This window comes from Nicotiana tabacum, chromosome 23 (genome assembly GCF_000715075.1).
Source record: "Nicotiana tabacum cultivar K326 chromosome 23, ASM71507v2, whole genome shotgun sequence".
Lineage (NCBI taxonomy): Eukaryota > Viridiplantae > Streptophyta > Magnoliopsida > Solanales > Solanaceae > Nicotiana > Nicotiana tabacum.
The window spans coordinates 20640326-20658042 of NC_134102.1; the positions used below are offsets into that span (position 1 = coordinate 20640326).

General features: G+C 38.4%; 1 protein-coding gene across 2 annotated transcripts; it reads left to right on the forward strand.

Moving 5' to 3' along the window:
• The first annotated feature begins 8894 nt into the window (after nt 1-8894).
• On the forward strand, nt 8895-16326 carry LOC107826318 (uncharacterized). 2 transcript variants are annotated; one of them, XM_016653278.2, is made up of 14 exons: nt 8896-9248; nt 10395-10556; nt 10740-10805; nt 10965-11072; nt 11156-11269; nt 11388-11489; nt 11588-11773; nt 12563-12652; nt 12718-12852; nt 14193-14315; nt 14428-14513; nt 14589-14844; nt 14982-15059; nt 15581-16326. In XM_016653278.2, exons 1-14 carry the CDS (start codon nt 8994-8996, stop codon nt 16178-16180), a joined length of 2361 nt encoding a protein of 786 aa, XP_016508764.1. In that variant the 5' UTR covers nt 8896-8993; the 3' UTR covers nt 16181-16326. The 2 variants fall into 2 exon arrangements, with proteins under 2 accessions (XP_075101392.1, XP_016508764.1); XM_075245291.1 differs by lacking the exon at nt 10965-11072 and having other exon boundaries at nt 8895-9248.
• Nucleotides 16327-17717: the final 1391 nt, after the last annotated feature.

Below are 17717 nucleotides of genomic sequence, written 5' to 3' on the forward strand. Positions count from 1 at the left end.
ATTGAACGACTAAGACAAGTTGTCAGGTACATAAGGCAATCTCCCGCAAGATGGAAGAGGTTTAAAGAATGTTGTGATCTTGATAAGATAACATCTAAAATATCATTGTGTTTGGATGTTCCAACTAGGTGGAACTCCACATATTTGATGTTGAGGGTTGCGGCAGTTTATGAGGATATTTTTACAAAATATTGTGATATTGATTATGGATTGATGCATTGTATTTCTAATTGTATTTATGAGGATGACAGCCTGCAGGTCCACTTTTAAGTAGTGATTGGGAAAGTGTAAGACGTATTGTGAAGTTTCTTAAAAAAATTTATGAACCCACCTTGAAGGTATCGGGCACACTTTATATTACATCTAGTGTACATTTTCTTGAGATCCGTGTGGTAGGTTCTTCTTTGAAAGAATTGAAGGAAAATGAAGATGTTGTCGTGCGAGAAATAGCAAAGAATATGAAAGAGAAATTTGACAAGTATTGGGGTGATCCTCACAAGATGAACAAGATGATATATATTTCATGTGTGTTGGATCCATGCCACAAGTTTCACTCTCTTTGTTTTGCACTTGTTGATGTGTTTGGAGAAACAAAAGCTGTGAAAATACAAGAGGAAATGAAGACATACATGAAAACTTTGTTCAGTGAGTATGTCAAGATGAATGGTGATTCATATCCATCTTCTCCATCTTCAACTTCATCTTCATGTCCATCTTCTCCATCTCCTCATATTCTCCATTTTCATGTTCTTCTTCATCATCATTCTCAAAATTCATGCTAGATTTAAAGAGGCATAAGAGTGGTGGAGGTATTGACTCAAAAACATAGTTGGATAAATATTTGGGTGAAGATGTTAAGGAAGAAAAAGATAAATTTGATGTTCTCGGTTGGTGGAAGTTGAACTCACCTAGATTTCCCACTCTTGTTGATATGGCACGTGATGTGCTAGCCATACCAATTTCTAGTGTTGCATCCGAATCGGCCTTTAGTACTGGGGGACGCATACTTGATCCATTTAGGAGTTCATTGACTCCTAGATTGGTTCAAGATCTTGTGTGTGTCCAAGATTGGCTTCGTAACGAATCAACAACTCCGGTTAAAATTGAGGAATATTTAGATAATCTTGAACAACTTGAACTTGGTAAGACTGTCTTTCTTCTTTTATTATTTGTTTGATATATATTTGATAACTTATTTGGATTCTTTTTATGTTAACATATGTGTGGTTTTAAACTTTCAATATAAATGGTCAATACTGGAAAAGAGCCTTGCATCATCGACATATAGTATTGATGAAGATTATTGAACTATATTTTGCTGGTATAATTCTTTCACTGGTTATGTTTTTGTCCAGTGTGTTGGTCTTTGATTTTATGTTTCAGTTTTTTCACTAAAGTCTAAAATTTTCCTTGGTTATTGCAGAAACAAAGGGGAGTAGTACATCTGGAATTGGGAGGGAGATGGAAGTTGGAACTCTTTAATGTTTTTTTTACCTTCTTGAGTTCATCCTTTAAATAGTGGAATACCTATATCTATTTTGTTGATTTGTTGCCTTGTTGGTACTGCAATTTATATAGTTCTGTTGCTACAATTATCAGCTAGTATTATTCAGTTTAACCTTTTGGGTTTGTTCAGTTCTGTTGCTACAATTATCAACTAATATTATTCAGTTTAACCTTTTGAATCCATATTGAATTAATGATGTTGTTTATCCTTATAGAGTATGTATTTCCTTCTCGTTCTAGCTGGGTAAATCTTTATGGATCAGTTGTCAGATCCCCTCTTTATAGAGTATGTTGATGGTTATGCTACACCGATCACTAAGAGGTGAACTCATGGAATAAGCATCTTAATATATAAGGCTTACAATCCGAAATATTTATTCGATCCAAATATCAAAATCCAATCCGAACCGAATTTAATTTGGTTCGGATTCGGATTGCAATTTATCAAATCCGAAATTTGATCGGATAGTCCAAAATATGCCAAATCCGATCCAATCTGATCCATGATCAGGCCTAGTATGGATTGGTTGTCACCTTATCATGCTATATTAGATTGTCACGCCAAGACGGTGACCTTAGCCTTACAGGGGTTGCCTCGATTAGAGTGGAGAGAGAATCTTGGCCATTCTGCCAGCAGAGTTATCTCTTATGTGAAGGCTCGGCATATGGTCGAGAAGAGGTGTATAGCTTATTTGGCTTATGTCCGCGATTCTAGTGTGGAGGTTCCTTCCATGGATTTAGTGCCAGTTGTTTGTGAGTTTCTAGAGGTGTTTCCTGCAGACCTGCCAGGGATGCCACCCCACAGGAATATTGATTTCTGCATTGATTTGGCTCCGGGCACTCAGCCTATTTCCATTCTTCCATACCACATGGTCCCGCCAGAGTTGAAAGAATTGAAGGAGCAATTGTAAGATTTGCTTGATAAGGGCTTCATTAGACCTAGTGTCTCGCCCTAGGGTGCACCTGTGTTGTTTGTGAAGAAGAAAGATGGATCGATGAGGATGTGTATAGATTATCAGCATTTGAACAAAGTCACCATCAAGAACAAGTATCCATTGCCGAGGATTGATGATTTATTTGATCAGCTTCAGGGTGCCAAGATGTTTTCAAAGATTGATTTGAGATCTGGCTACCATCAGTTGAGGATTAGGGCATCCGATGTTCCTAAGATAGCTTTTCGGACTCGGTTTGGGAATTATGAGTTTCTAGTAATGTCATTTGGGCTGACAAATTCCCCAGCAACATTCATGGATTTGATAAACCGGGTGTTCAAACCCTACTTGGATTCCTTTATGGTTGTGTTTATTAATGATATCTTTATCTACTCCCACAGTCGAGAGGAGCATGAGCAGCACCTTCAGATCATTCTTCAGACTCTAAAAGACAGCCAGTTATATGCTAAGTTCTCAAAATGCGAGTTTTGGTTGAGTTCAGTTGCTTTCTTGGGTCACGTTGTATCAACAGAGGGTATTCAGGTGGATCCTAAGAAGATTGAGGCAGTTCAAAACAGACCTAGACCCACATCAGCTACAGAGATCCGTAGTTTCCTAGTTTGGCAGGCTATTACCGACGATTTGTGGAGGGGTTTTCATCCATAGCAGCCATATTGACCAGATTGTCCTAGAAGGGTGCCCCGTTCAGGTGGTCCGATGAGTGTGAAGAGAGCTTTAAAAAGCTCAAGACTACTTTGACTACGGCACCGGTATTGGTGTTACCCACAGGTTCAGGATCTTATACAGTATATTGTGACGCATCTCGTATTGGTCTGGGTGCGGTATTGATGCAGGGTGGCAAGGTTATTACATATGCTTCGCGGAAGCTAAAGGTTTATGAGAAGAATTACCTTGTTCATGATCTAGAGCTGGCAGCAATTGTTCACGCGCTGAAGATTTGGAGGCACTATCTTTACGGCGTGCCATGTAAGGTATTCACTGATCATCGAAGCTTGCAGTATTTGTTCAAGCAGAAGGAACTTAATTTGAGGCAGATAAGGTGGCTGGAGCTATTGAAAGACTATGATATCACAATATTGTATCATCCCGGGAAGGCCAATGTGGTGGCCGATGCTTTGAGTAGAAAGTCAGTCAGTATGGGTAGCCTTGTATATATTCCAGTTGGTGAGAGACCGCTTGCATTGGATGTTCAGGCCTTGGCCAACCAGTTCTTGAGGTTGGATGTTTCTGAGCCCATCCGTGTTCTAGCTTGTGCAGCTGCTTGGTCTTCTTTGTTTTAGCGCATCAGAGATCGGCAGGATGACGATCCTCATTTACTTTTCCTTAGAGACACAGTGCGACACGGTGGTGCCAAGCAGGTTACTGTTGGAGATGATGGAGTTTTGAGGATGCAGGGCCGTATTTGTGTGCCTAATATGGATGGACTTCGTGAGTTGATTCTTAAGGAGGCCCACAATTCCCGGTATTCTATTCATCCGGGCGCCGCCAAGATGTGTCAGGGCTTGCGGCAGCATTATTGGTGGAGGAGGATGAAGAAAGGCATAGTTGCATATGTAGCTCGGTGTCTAAATTGTCAGCAAGTAAAGTACGAGCATCAGAGACCTGGTGGTTTGCTTCAGAAGAGAGAGATTCCTGAGTGGAAGTGGGAGCGTATCACTAAGGACTTTGTTGTTGGACTCCCACGGACTCAGAGGAAGTTCGATGATTTGTGGGTTATTGTGGATAGGCTGACTAAGTCAACGCACTTCATTCCTATGGCAGTTACCTATTCCTCATAGCAGTTGGCAGAGATATATATTCGGGAGATCGTCTGTCTTCATGGTGTGCCCGTATCTATCATTTCTGATCAAGGTACGCAGTTTACCTTGCACTTTTGGAGGGCAATTCAGCATGAGTTGGGTACGCGGGTTGAGTTGAGCACAACATTTCATCCTCAAAAGGATGGGCAGTCCGAGCGTACTATTCAGATCTTGGAGGATATGCTCCGCGCTTGTGTTATAGACTTCGGAGGATCGTAGGATCAGTTCTTGCCCCTTGCAGAGTTCGCCTACAATAACAGCTACCAGTAGGGCATTCAAATGTCTCTCTATGAGGCATTATATAGTAGGCGGTGTCGGTCGCCAGTTGGGTAGTTCGAGCCGGGAGAGACTCGGTTGTTGGGCACTGACTTAGTACAGGATGTCTTGGATAAGGTCAAGATTATTCAAGACCGACTTCGCACTGCTCAGTCCAGGCAGAAGATTTATGTCGACCGTAGAGTTCGTGATGTTGCATTTATGGTCGGAGAGAGAGTGTTACTTCGGGTATCACCCGTGAAGGGTGTAATGAGGTTCAGAAAGAAGGGCAAGTTGACCCCTAGGTATATTGGACCTTTTGTGATTCTGGAGAGAGTGGAAGAGGTGGCTTACAGACTTGCGTTGCCACCTAGTTTAGCAGTTGTTCATCCAGTATTCCATGTGTCCATGCTTCAAAAGTATCATAGCGATCCGTCCCATGTGTTATATTCCAGCTCTGTCTAGTTGGACAAGGATTTGACATACGAGGAGGAGCCGGTGGCAATTTTAGCCCGGCAAGTTCGCCAGTTGAGATCAAAGAATTACCCTTCAGTTCGAGTGCAGTGGAGAGGTTAGCCTATTGAGTCATCTACTTGGGAGTCCTTGTCTGATATGCGGAGTAGATATCCCCACCTTTTCACCAGCCCAGATACTTTTCTATGTCCGTTCGAGGACGAACGGTTATTTTAGACGTGGAGAATGTGATGACCCAAAAGGTCATCTTATATTTTAGAACTCGAATCTGCACTCTTAAGCCTTAAAATCTCATTTTTATACTCCCCGATTTGCGGGCGCAGTCCGGGCATGTTTCCGAAAAGCTTCTATGTTGAAAATTGATGAAAATAAGAATTTATGCCTTAAAAGTTGATTTTAGTCGACTTCGATCAACATTTTTAATAAACGGGCCCGGATCCATATTTTGACAGACTCGGTGGGTCCATATCGAATTATGAGACCTGTACGTATGCCCGAAATCGAATTTGGAGGTCCCTAGCTTAAGTTATGATTTTTTGGAAAAATTAAAAGTCTGAAAATTATTTGTTTTTAAGAATTGATTGATGTTTGGCATTCTTAGTAACGGGTCCGTATTTTGGTTCTGGAGCTCGGTACATGTTCATTATGATATTTAAGACTTGTCTGTGAAATTTGGTGAGAAACGGAGTTGATTTGACGTGATTCGGACGTCCAGTTGAGAAAATAGAAATTTTAAAGTGTTCTTGAGAATTTTATTTGATTTGGTGCTAAATTTAGAGTTCTAGGTGTTATTTTGGCGATTTGATCGAGCGAGCAAGTTCGTATGATATTTTTAGACTTGTGTGCATGTTTGTTTTGGAGCCCTAAAGGCTCGGGTGAGTTTCGGGTAGGCCACAGAATATTTTTGACTTTGAAAATCTGGTATTTTGCTGCAGCAGGTGTTCGGGCAGGTCCTTCTTCGTGTTCGCGAAGGTAATCTCGCGAACGCGAAGAGTAAACTGGGCAGCTGAAGTTTTCTTCTTCGCAAACGCGAAGGCTTAGTCGCGAACGCGAAGCGATGGGGCGCTACCCTTCACGAACGCGACCAGCTCCTCGCGAACGCGAGCAATGTCTCGCGAACGCGAAGGCTAGGGGGAGTAACCATCATGAACGTGAAGACTTGGCAGCCAATACTCTTCGCGAACGCGATGCACACTGTCGCCCAGTGCATAAAATAGGATCAAACACGGGTTTAAGCCATTTCTTCAATATTTTTCAAGCACCAAACGGGTAGAGACGATTTTCAAGAGTCACTTTCTTCCCCAAAGTGTTGGTAAGTGATTCTAAATTATTTTCTTTCAATTACCCATTATATTTCTTGAATTATCAACCTAAAATCTAGAGTTTACATGGTAGAATTAGGGGTTAGGGTAGAAACTAGAAATTTTGGAAATTTGGGAATTTAGACCTCAATTTGAGGGTCGGAGTCCAAAACTAATTATATATTCAGGCTAGGGGGTGAATGGGTAAATGGATTTTGGTCCGAACCTCAGGTTTTGACCAAGCGAGCCCGGGGTCGATTTTTTGACTTTTTGGAGGAAAATTTGGGAAATTTAATTTATGCAATATAATTGATTTCTTTAGCAATATTTGATATAATTGAATTATTTTTGAATAGATACGAGTGGTTTGGAGATGAATTCCAAAGGAAAAGCTGTGATTGAGAATTAAGTGGCCTTCGGAGCGTGGTAAGTGTCGTGTCTAACTTTGGCTTGAGGAAATAGGTATTATGTATTTATTTGCTACGTGTTCGGTTGTTAAATACGATGTATAGGTGAGGTGACGAGCATCTATGCGTCGTTGTCGAGTCATAGCATGCGAGTGAAATTCTATTCTTGTCTATTTTGTAGCCTTAAATTCAACTATCCATGCTTAGCGAGTTATTTGAAATGTTGGGTGACTTATATCTGGTTTCACTCAGATTTGGTAACTTTCGAATATTGATTCAAGGTTGAGGTTACATTGTGCTATTAATTATGGGTAAAATACTAGTTTCTTTGTAATACTCATATCTATCCGTTGTTATTGATTCTGTGATTTGTGAGGAAGAGTGTAAAGCACGAAGGGTGATGTCGTGCCGCGATACGTGAGTGTTAATGCACGAAGGGTTATGTCGTGCCATGATTTGTGAGTGATAAAGCACGAAGAGTGATGCCGTGTAAATTATGAGAGGTTTAATGCACGAAGGGTGATGTCGTGTCGTTCTATTTATTTATTTGGTGAGGTTGAGAGTAAAAGCACGAAGGATGATGCAGTAAAGTTTTCCTTTGCTGTTTTATTTGCTCAATTCGTTTAAGGATTTTCGGTTTAATTCGGTCTTTTCATTATTCTCACTCTTTATATTGTATTCCCCCACTGTATGTCCCCTTCCCATTATTTCTGTGTTATTTTTTTATTTACTGTTGTTGCCACTAGCATGATTATAATGTTCAGGTTATATGTGGGTGTCTTGTCCTAGCCCCGTCACTACTTCGTCGAGGTTAGGCTCGACACTTACCAGTACATGAGGTCGGTTGTACTGATGCTGCACTCTGCACTTTCTGTGCAGATTTTGGTACCGGCTCAGGTTGATCGAGATTTTGCTATTGGTCCATTGTCCGGCGACTCAAGGTAGATCTGTCGGCATTCACAGACCTTGAAGTCCCCGTCTATCTTTTATGTCCTACTATTTTCTTTCATTCAAACAGTTGTATTTCTTTCAGACTATTACTTGTAGTAAATTCTAGAATGCTCATGAATTTTGACTCCAGATCCGGGTGGTAGTAATTAATACAGGTTTATAATATTCCGCACTTATTATATTTCATCTTAGTTAATTATTATTATTTACTTAATGGGAATAAGGAATTGGTCTAATGATTCTCTAACATTGGCTTGCCTAGTAAGTGAAATGTTAGGCGTCATCACGGTCCCGTCGGTGGAAAATTTCGGGTCGTGACATATATACGGTATGAAATATTAATAATCGATTTAGCAAATCAATTACTGTTTTAAAGAATTCATGAATACTAAATATTAATAATAATATTTAAATGTTAGTTGGAGTAAGTATTATGAGTTAAAAATTGAAAGATTTTTTCTTCTTTCAAACGTATAGCTACCCAAACACATTCTACGAACTATAATTTTTCAACTTGCCATCGGAAGAATTTGCGGTTTTAGTCTCCGAAATATTAATAAAGTCTAATCTAATTATTATTTGGTTAAACACATTTAATCTTTAATAAATCGAAATGCACATTTTTTTTATCATTCTGCTTGTTTCCTTCACAAGTTTAACTATTACTTGTGGAAACATTTAACTATTTGTGTATTATGTTAAATTTGTATTATTACTTCATAATGAGAATATTATTCTCAAAATAATCTAAATATGATATAAGTATTTTCTATGTAACTTTAAGACAAAACCGACACATTTTAATTAATTAAAAGTTATATATTCTTAGTGAAATATCACAAAGACAATAATTAATATATACAAAAAACTGAATCAAAAATGTAATTATTTTTTAAATTAAATTAAGTAATTTTTAATTTCATTTTCAACTAAAATTTGTCCAAACCGGAAAAGGTATCTCTTGACCGTCCTCCCGGTTGAAAATCATCTAAAAAGGTAATTTTCTTTTATTAAATAAGTCATTCGGTGCACGGGTATCCCGCATTCACGTAGGTTCGCGGAAGAGTCATATCCTAATGCAAGTATTAATAACTATTTCTCGGGCTCGATTCCGTGACCTATAAGTCACTTTTATAAAATAATAAAAATAAAGTGAAATAAGAGAAAAAAAGAAATTTATAGAGAGATAATAGTACAATTTGTTAAGTCTTACGAATGAAATAGAAAATCCTCCTGTTTACAGGAAAAAGGAAGTTGATTCCTAGTTAGACTATCTTGCTCTCTAAGTAACATTCACTTTTAATATTATAGTACCATATACAACTTTCCCTTAATTCTTCTTCTTGCATGGCGATTCCAACGTTACAAAGTTCCGCACAGCAACCTTCTTCATCACCGTCGCCGTCGCTGTCATCTCTTCCATCCGCCGTTAACATTGCCGCCGGTCCGGAGAGAGCAGTTCGTTTCGTGTATTGCGATGAGGAAGGAAAGTTCCAAATTGATCCCGAAGCCCTTGCGATACTTCAACTAGTCAAAGAGCCAGTTGGTATTGTCTCTGTTTCTGGTCGTGCTCGTCAAGGCAAGAGCTTTTTACTTAATCAGGTAAAATTTCAGTCAAGCTAGAGATAAATTAAGCTCTTAGTATTTGTTTTTTTAAAATGTATTTTTGGTTAAATGCACAATCTAGGGTTGTGGTTATGGTTTGTAAAGAGCTCCGCTGTTTATTACGGGTTTTTCCTCTCAAGTGTTGTAGGTGTTGGTTAGAATTGGAATTTTGGAAGCTAATAGTCATCTATTTAATTGTTATGACTAGAATTATCAAGCAATTGTTATGAAACTTGAGAATCGACATCATTAAATCAATCAATCAGCTATGCCTTAGCCCCTGAGGCTTAGTTCAAGTGGCAAAGGTTGAGGGACTTGTGACTTAGGTCACAGGTTTGAGCCTTGCGTACTAAGCCCGATATTTAAGTGGAGGAGGGTAAAGGGGCACCCATTATTCCCGAGTTTCGAAGGCTGCGGTTGATCCTAAGTGTTGCCCGGTACATATGCTGGTGGGAGGTAGCACGTACTCCATAGAATAAGTTTGAGGTGCGCGCAAGCTGGCCCCGACATCACCATTATCTTTAAAAAAAAAAAAGGTAGAGTAGAAATGAGTTTGGAAGAATATATTCATATGTGTTGGTTGAAGGATGTACAACGTATGACCTTAACTATTTTATATTAGCTCAACATACCTGTCAAGATGATTTAGACTGCTTGCTAGGAGTGGTTTAATCTTGCTGAGATTTACTGTTCTCCTTATACTTTTTATTTATATTTGCATAATATTGGATTTAAATGAAGTAACGTGGTCAGTATGGATTCATATAGCCGACCTTAACTTGTTTGGGACTGAGGCCTGGTTGTTCTTGTTCATCTAAATTGTTTTTTAAGGTTTCAACTGGAGTTCACTATTTGTTGCAGCAAACTTGTCATCCTCCGTGCGGAGGTTGTGACTTGTTCATTTCATACATAGATTACAGTCAACTCGTGAGTCAAAGCTATAGCACATTTGTGATATTGTTGTTTTAGAAACTCAATTCAGTTATGTTATTAGCAAGGTCTATTACAATGGAACCACAATTATCTCTACTATTTACTTATAGCTATTTACTTGCTATCTCAAGTAGATTACCATATGTAACTTAGAGCTTCTTCCTACTTTGCTGAAAACATGTAACTGAGAGCTTGCTGTATGCCCAATAGCTTTTTGGCAGGAGTACTGGTTTTCAAGTGTCTCCAACTCATCGGCCATGTACAAAAGGTATTTGGTTGTGGAGTGCACCTTTAAGGAGAACAGCTCTTGATGGAACGGAATACAATCTGTTACTGTTGGACACAGAAGGAATTAATGCTTATGATCAAACAGTTAGTTTCCGCCCTTTAACATATTTATTACTTATTGGTTTTCTGAAGAAGGTATCACCTGCATACTGATAGCAGTGTCAAGATTTTTACTACTCACTCACCTGGCACATGCTATATGGCTTGTATGGCTACTGACTCTCTTTTGCCTTTTGTAAGTTTCTGTTTTGTTTTGCTGTTTGACAGGGAACACATAGCACACAAATATTGTCCTTGGCGGTCCTTCTTTCAAGTATGTTTGTATATAACCAGGTTAGGAGCATTCAAACATGGATCTCATTCGTTCCCTTTGACATGGCATTCTTGTTAGACTGTTTAGCGTTCTCCCCTCAAGATTTAGTGAATTTCCTTGTTGCTACAGTTTGTCTGTTCTTTAGGTGTCTTCATAATCTCTTTGATCTATTAATATAGATGGGTGATATTGATGAAGCTGCAATTGACCGTCTTTCTCTTGTCACTGAAATGGCCAGCGCTTCGGAGCTTGGACAGTTCTCCCCAATCTTCGTTTGGTTGCTTAGGGTTATTCAGAGTTGATTCATTTAGATTTACTTCTGTGCTTGCTTGTGAAACTGTTGACATATATTTTTTCTCTCTGCAAAAAGGATTTTTATTTGGACTTGGTTGAGGACAACCGTAAAATAACTCCGTGGGACTACCTTGAACTTGCTTTGAGGCCGGTTCAAGGTGGTGGGAGAGGTGTTGCTGCTAAAAACGAGGTATCCACTTTACATGAATGTTTCTTTTGCTTTACTATGTGTTGTAATTATTCAATTTCTAATTTAATCATCCCTGTTTTAAAAACTGGTTCCCGGAACTTGGAACTTCTAACTGCAGATTAGGGAATCCATTCGTGCTCTTTTCCCTGATAGAGAATGCTTCAGCCTTGTGCGTCCTTTGAGCAATGAAAATGCGCTTCAACGGCTAGATCAGATTCCAGTTAATATTCTTTCATATGTTCCATTCTCTACTATTATTATCTAATTGTGATTCTGCCCTTTAATTATTCTAATTGTAGTATCGATTTTCACATGTAGTTGGAAAACCTGAGGCCAGAGTTTAAAGCTGGTCTTGATGCTTTGACAAGATTTGTTTTTGAGAGGACAAGACCAAAGCAAGTTGGAGGGACTGTTATGACAGGACCGCTCTTTGCTCGTATAACTCAGTCCTTCCTGGATGCTCTTAACAATGGTGCAGTGCCCACATTCACCTCTTCATGGCAGGTTAGTGATGTTCTTAATGGCAGATATACTTCTTTTTCCTTTCTTTTTCTCCACATCATTGATGTTCTTCTCTGTAACTGCGCAAATAGTTTTCCAATAGAAACATCATTTTTCTCATCACCAACACCATTGACCCGAACGAGGGACCAAAAAGAAACCACTAATTGTTGTTGCATGATTATTACTCAAATCATTAATTACATTGACTTGGCACCAAGAAAGTGGCCCTGAACAGAAGAAATAAGGATAAATAGAGATCTTAAATCTGGGGTTTGTACTAGAGAAAAACTATTGGAGAAGGTCAAGAATAACTTTCACTAGGTTCCCAAAAACTGAACCTACTTCCATCACACTCTCTGAATAAAATGTTCCCTACAAACTCTTCCCACCCCTTCAAAATATTCCTCCAATGCCTGCACCCGTAGGGCAGTGAGACAATTTTAGTCCTCCACACATACTTCTGTGTGATCATCCCCCTCCAAAGTGCATCCTCCTCTACTCACCCCCCACCCACCCCAAAAAAAAAAAAAAAACAATACTTTGGTGTAGTGACAGTCTCCCAATTGATCAAGTGAAACTTCCTCTCCCCGATTGAACCGTACATAGAAAATCCCTTTGGAGTTTTTCCAGCTTTCTTGTATGGATGTTATTTAACTTCCCATGTCATTGTTGTCATTTCTAAAATGGTATTCAGCTGAAGCCAAGTGCTACACTGTGAGTTAGCTCTGTATACCCAGCTTATGCACTATAATGTATGCTGATGCATGTTTTCCTTTTTAATTTCTGCAGAGTGTTGAGGAAGCTGAGTGTCAAAGGGCATACGATTTGGCTGCTGATAGATACATGGCTTCATTTGATCGTTCTAAGCCCCCGGAGGAAGTAAGTGTTGCTTTTGTTTCGTTGCTAACATTATCTGGTTGCTTTTAATATTTCAATCATCGCAGGGTGCACTAAGAGAAGCACATGAAAATGCGGCTCAAAAGTCCATGACAGAATTTAATTGTACTGCTGTGGGGGCTGGATCCACCAGGATGAAATATGAGAAGCGTCTCCAGAATTTCATAAAAGAGGCATTTGAGGTTAGTTTTTCATCTACCCTTTACTTCAAATATGGAGGATAAAGTGCATTAGTGAATAGTGATATAAGCATACATGTTTGTGTCGTAATACATTCCTTCGTAGAGGATGAGTTAATACTAATTTTTATTTTGCTTCTGCACCATCCTTATCCCCCCAAAAAACAAAAACTATTTTGTAATCATGCTTCTACATTACTTCATTTGCTTATATTCAGGATTGGGGTTCTAGAGATACTTGCCAATAGGTTAGCCAATAAACGACACTGACTAGGTTCTAGGAAGAGTGTCATGGGGTTTGGGGGGGGTTAAATCTGACAATTATGTAATGCGATTAGTATTTAATGTTGGAACCAGGGACATGGTTTTCTTATTATTGCTTCATTGGAGGTCTTTTAGTTGTTGAATTTAGTAGTATTTATTTATTATGTTTTGGCTTTGAGCCGTGGATTGGCCTTGGATCAGAACGAAATTCCTCCTTGCTTTCAGAGATGGTTCAGGTAATGCTTTCAGATATAACCATTATCGTTTCTCTTTGAGTATCTTTATACGGAGGACATTTTCTATTTTTCATAGAATGGCAAAACCTATTTACGCAGAAGTCAAGCTTTAGAGGTTTCATTTGATCTTCATTTTCTTATAGGTAATGTAAGGATATTATTCCTGATGCAAAAATCAGCATCTAGGACATTTGATCTTCATTTGAAGTTGTGAAAAAGGAGAAGATGAGAAAAAAATACTTGATGAATTAGTGAAAGATACATCCAAGACTAATTTAGATAAGGAAAAGTTCTTACTTGACAAGATTCTTAATTAATCTGTACAGTGTACAATTATTCTGTTTTTTGGGTAAGTGTAAAATTATTCTGTTTAGACTGTATTTTCACTACTTACACTTTTGGAATGGTGAAATATTCTAGTAAATCTCAACATTGTGTTTCAGTGAATTGCATGGTTAAGAAGTTATTGTTGTTTCTTTCATCGTATAAGTGACCTGTGAAATGTATCTTAATTCTCTCCTTCATTTACAACTCTTCTCTCTGCTAACCAGGTGATAATTGAGTCAAAGTTCAGGCACATATGTGTTAATGCCTGTGTGTTTGGTATGTTTGTTTCTTCCCAGAAAAATGCCTGTCCCTGTGTAGATACGGTTCCTATGTTCTTATTGGTTTGATATCTGCACATGGGCCATCTGCCCACATGATATTGACTATATATGTTATATGGACCTGCCCGTTGACATTCTGGCTGGTATTCAGTAAAAGTTTCCTGGTAGTGAGTATCTACGCTATGCTACTAAATAGCTCTTTTCAATTGTCAAATTGGTTTTTATGTTGATACAGGAACTTAAAAAGGATGCCTTTAGGGAGGCCTATCTACGGTGTTCAAATGCCATAGAGGACATGGAAAAGGAACTGAAAGTGGCTTGTCATGCTCCTCATGGAAACATAGATGGTGTTCTTAAGGTAAGCTTTATTCATGATACTACGATAGAAATTTAGCCTATTTTTAGGTAGCTAAACTGGAATTCAGGCTTATTAAGTTACAGATACCCGGAAATGCATATGCTATATGCAGGTTCTTGGTTGTTTAGTATCCAAGTACGAAGCAACGTGCCAAGGTCCTGAAAAGTGGAGAAAATTAATCGTCTTCATACAACAAAGGTTTGTATATTATCAATGCTTTATTGAAGCACTTGCAATTGGGAGTATATATGTAATATCACATTAATTTTCCAGCGTGGAAAGTCCACTTTTTGATCTTATCAAGAATCAAATAGACAAGCTTGGATCAGAGAAAACAAGTGCAGAAGTATCTGCTCTGAAGTCCATTACTGCTGCTGCTGAAGCAAGACTGGCTGCTGCCAAAGAACAAGCTGAATCAGCTCAGGAGGAGGCGGAAGAGTGGAAACTTAAATATGACATTGCTGTTAAGGAAACCCAATTGAGAGAAGATGCTTTAAGGGATGAATTTTTAAGGACTCTGGCCGATAAGGTGAAAATATTGCTACAAATATTGGTTCAATTTCAATTTGCTGCTTTGTTTGATTTTGCTTCTCAACCCTCCTGGAAACATCATTTCTTAGTTTTCCAAGATGACATTTAAAGTTCTATTTGTTCATGAAACTGCAGGACAAAGAAATAAAAGACAAGACATCTAAGCTTGAGCAGGCTGAACAGCATTTAGCAACACTGAATTTGAAGTTGAGGGTGAGTTGCTTATCTAAAACTACATAACTTGCATTTGCACCAATCTTGTGTATAAAAAAAGGTGGTGGTGGGATAGAGCAAAGTAAAAGTCAGAAAGAGGGGTGGGCACTCTCTGTTTGTTATTTTAAAGTGTTGGCCCTTTGCACTAGCTTTAGCATTTGGAGTGCGCGGACTTTTATTTGGCAATCTAGTAACCTCTAGTTATGTGTTAACTTGTGGATTGATCGACAAGTTTGCCAATTAGATCTGATGAATGGAACTCTCAATTTTTATGATTGGAACCAATTTCTCTCTGGCAATTCAACTAGGTAAACCTGCCTATGTAAATAAAAGGATACTTGCGCTCATTTTGTATGTGGTAGTTTAAGAGATTTGCATGTGTGTTAGTACTAGTAATTGCCCAAATGGAGCAAAAAGGATACAGATGATTCATATAGCCAAACTCAACTAGTTCAGAATTGAGGTGTAGTTGATTGATTGTTTTGTACTAATGACTATTCTGTGATTATTACTTCTTACAGGCTGCTGAATCAAAAGTAAAGAACTCTGATCTAGAAGTTTCAATCTTAAAGGTTGAAGTCAAGAAATTGGGTGAAAGGCTAGAGAATATCAATGCTACTGCACAATCATTTGAAAGAAAAGCTAGGATTTTGGAACAGGAGAAGGTTCATCTGGAGCAGAAGTACCGGTTAGAGTCCATTAGATTTGAGCATATTCAGTATAGATATGAAAGAGAGGCTAAAAGAGCAACTGCGTTGGCTGATAAATCAAGGGCTGAAGCAGCTAGGGCCGTGAAAGAAAAGAATGATATTCAGAGATTAGCTATGGAAAGATTAACTCAGATTGAGAAAGCTGAGCGACAAATTGAAAAATTACAGAGACAAAAAGATGACCTGGATTATGAAGTAAGGAAGTATCGTGCTGCCAAAGAACAAGCTAAATCGGCTCAGAAGGAGGCGGCGGAGTGGAAACGTAAATATGACATTGCTGTCAAGGAAGCTAAGAATGCTCTTGAGAAGGCAGCATCTGTTAAAGAGCGCGCAAACAAGGAAACCCAATCGAGAAAAGATGCTACAAGGGATGAATTTTCAAGCACTCAGGCTGTGTTTAGTTTGTTCTAACAGTCATGGAACACAGTCACAGATGCAGCCAGGTGCAAGCGGGTTCATCCGGACCAGTATAATTTTTGCCCAAACTATAGATACATATGTGAAAACTCATAAAAAGTTTAGCAAATATTTTATATAAACCCATAATTTTAGAAGTATAATGACTTCAGTGCTAAGAACGTTAAAGGTTGAAATACATCATTTATATCTTAAATCCGCCAATGATAGAACAAAGCGTTGAAATTGGTGGAATCTGTACGTGAAGGTCATAAGTTATCTTTACACATATAGCTAGCCGAAAATGGTGGAATCCGTACGTGATGGTCATAAGTTATCTTTACACATAGCTAGCCTGATTCATTGTTTATTTTTGCAGCCTGTATACATGATTATATACAATGGCGGACGCACGTAGTGGCAAACGGGTTCAGTCATCAAAAAATAATACTGTGTATATATATAAATTAGGATTAAAACTGCATAAATTTTGTATAAATATTTTATTTGAACCCACTTGACAACTACTATTTTATGACTAAAATTATGTACTTCTGAGATTGAACCCGCTTGCACAAAATTATGGGTCCGCCACTGATTATATACTAATTATACATAGTTATACATATGTTATATATATATTATACATTTACTAGCTATTTTAGTTTAAGTTGTTGGGTGGGTGGCTATTTAGGTTAATTCTTCTTTTTAATCCTCTTGCAATCTCTTGTGAGAAAGGTGTTGCTGAGGAAAATCATCAGTTATATATAATGGTGTGCGCTTAGGAAATTAGTTCCTTAGATATATCTGTGCACAAGAAATAGATATATAAGGACTAAAAAAGAAAACAGAAAACAAAGAAAGAAACAATGTGAAGTGAAGCTCTAGTATTATGCATGCGTTGGCTGATTTTAAGGCCATCATTAGCTCCCATACATAAACTTATTCACAGAAACGAATAGGTTTGATAATCATCATTACCTCATTTTTCATCAAATTTGCCAGAGTTAAATTCTTCTGAATCAACATCTAAACTCATTTTACTCATCTCATTGATAACATAGTGTCACACCTCCTTTTTCCCGCAGAAAATATTAGGGGGAGTTTTTCCAATTTAAGTGACATTGTTCGAAAAGGGATTATTTATTTGATCAGAGTCGCCACTTGGAATAGTTGTTATGGTGTCTCAAGTCACCGGTTTATTTTAAATCCCAAATCGAGGAAATTGACTCTATTTTATGGTCCGCGAACACAGAAGATCGGATAAGGAATTCTGTTAACCCGGGAGAAGGTATGAGGCACTCCCGGATTCCGTGGTTTTAGCACAGTCGCTCAACTATTAATAATTGGCCCAATTATCTGACTTATTATATATTTAAAACCTATTGTGCTTTTTAGCCTTCTGACCGCTTTTAATTATTTATGGAGTTTGTTTTAACAAGTCGTGATATCGCGCACTCGCTTGTTTTTGGTACACGTTGCAAATCGCGCCACATGAAACGCACCCGCGATTTACGACGTATTTATTTTATTATTATTCGAAGTTATAGTC

What these genes read in the sequence shown, in the direction of transcription:
- LOC107826318 (XM_016653278.2), top strand. Translation starts at nt 8,994, where the DNA reads ATGGCGATTCCAACGTTACAAAGTTCCGCACAGCAACCTTCTTCATCA. An exon ending in TTAATGCTTATGATCAAACA is followed by an intron (nt 10,557 to 10,739) that starts GTTAGTTTCCGC and finishes GCTGTTTGACAG; the next exon opens with GGAACACATAGCACACAAAT. An exon ending in TCTTCGTTTGGTTGCTTAGG is followed by an intron (nt 11,073 to 11,155) that starts GTTATTCAGAGT and finishes CTCTGCAAAAAG; the next exon opens with GATTTTTATTTGGACTTGGT.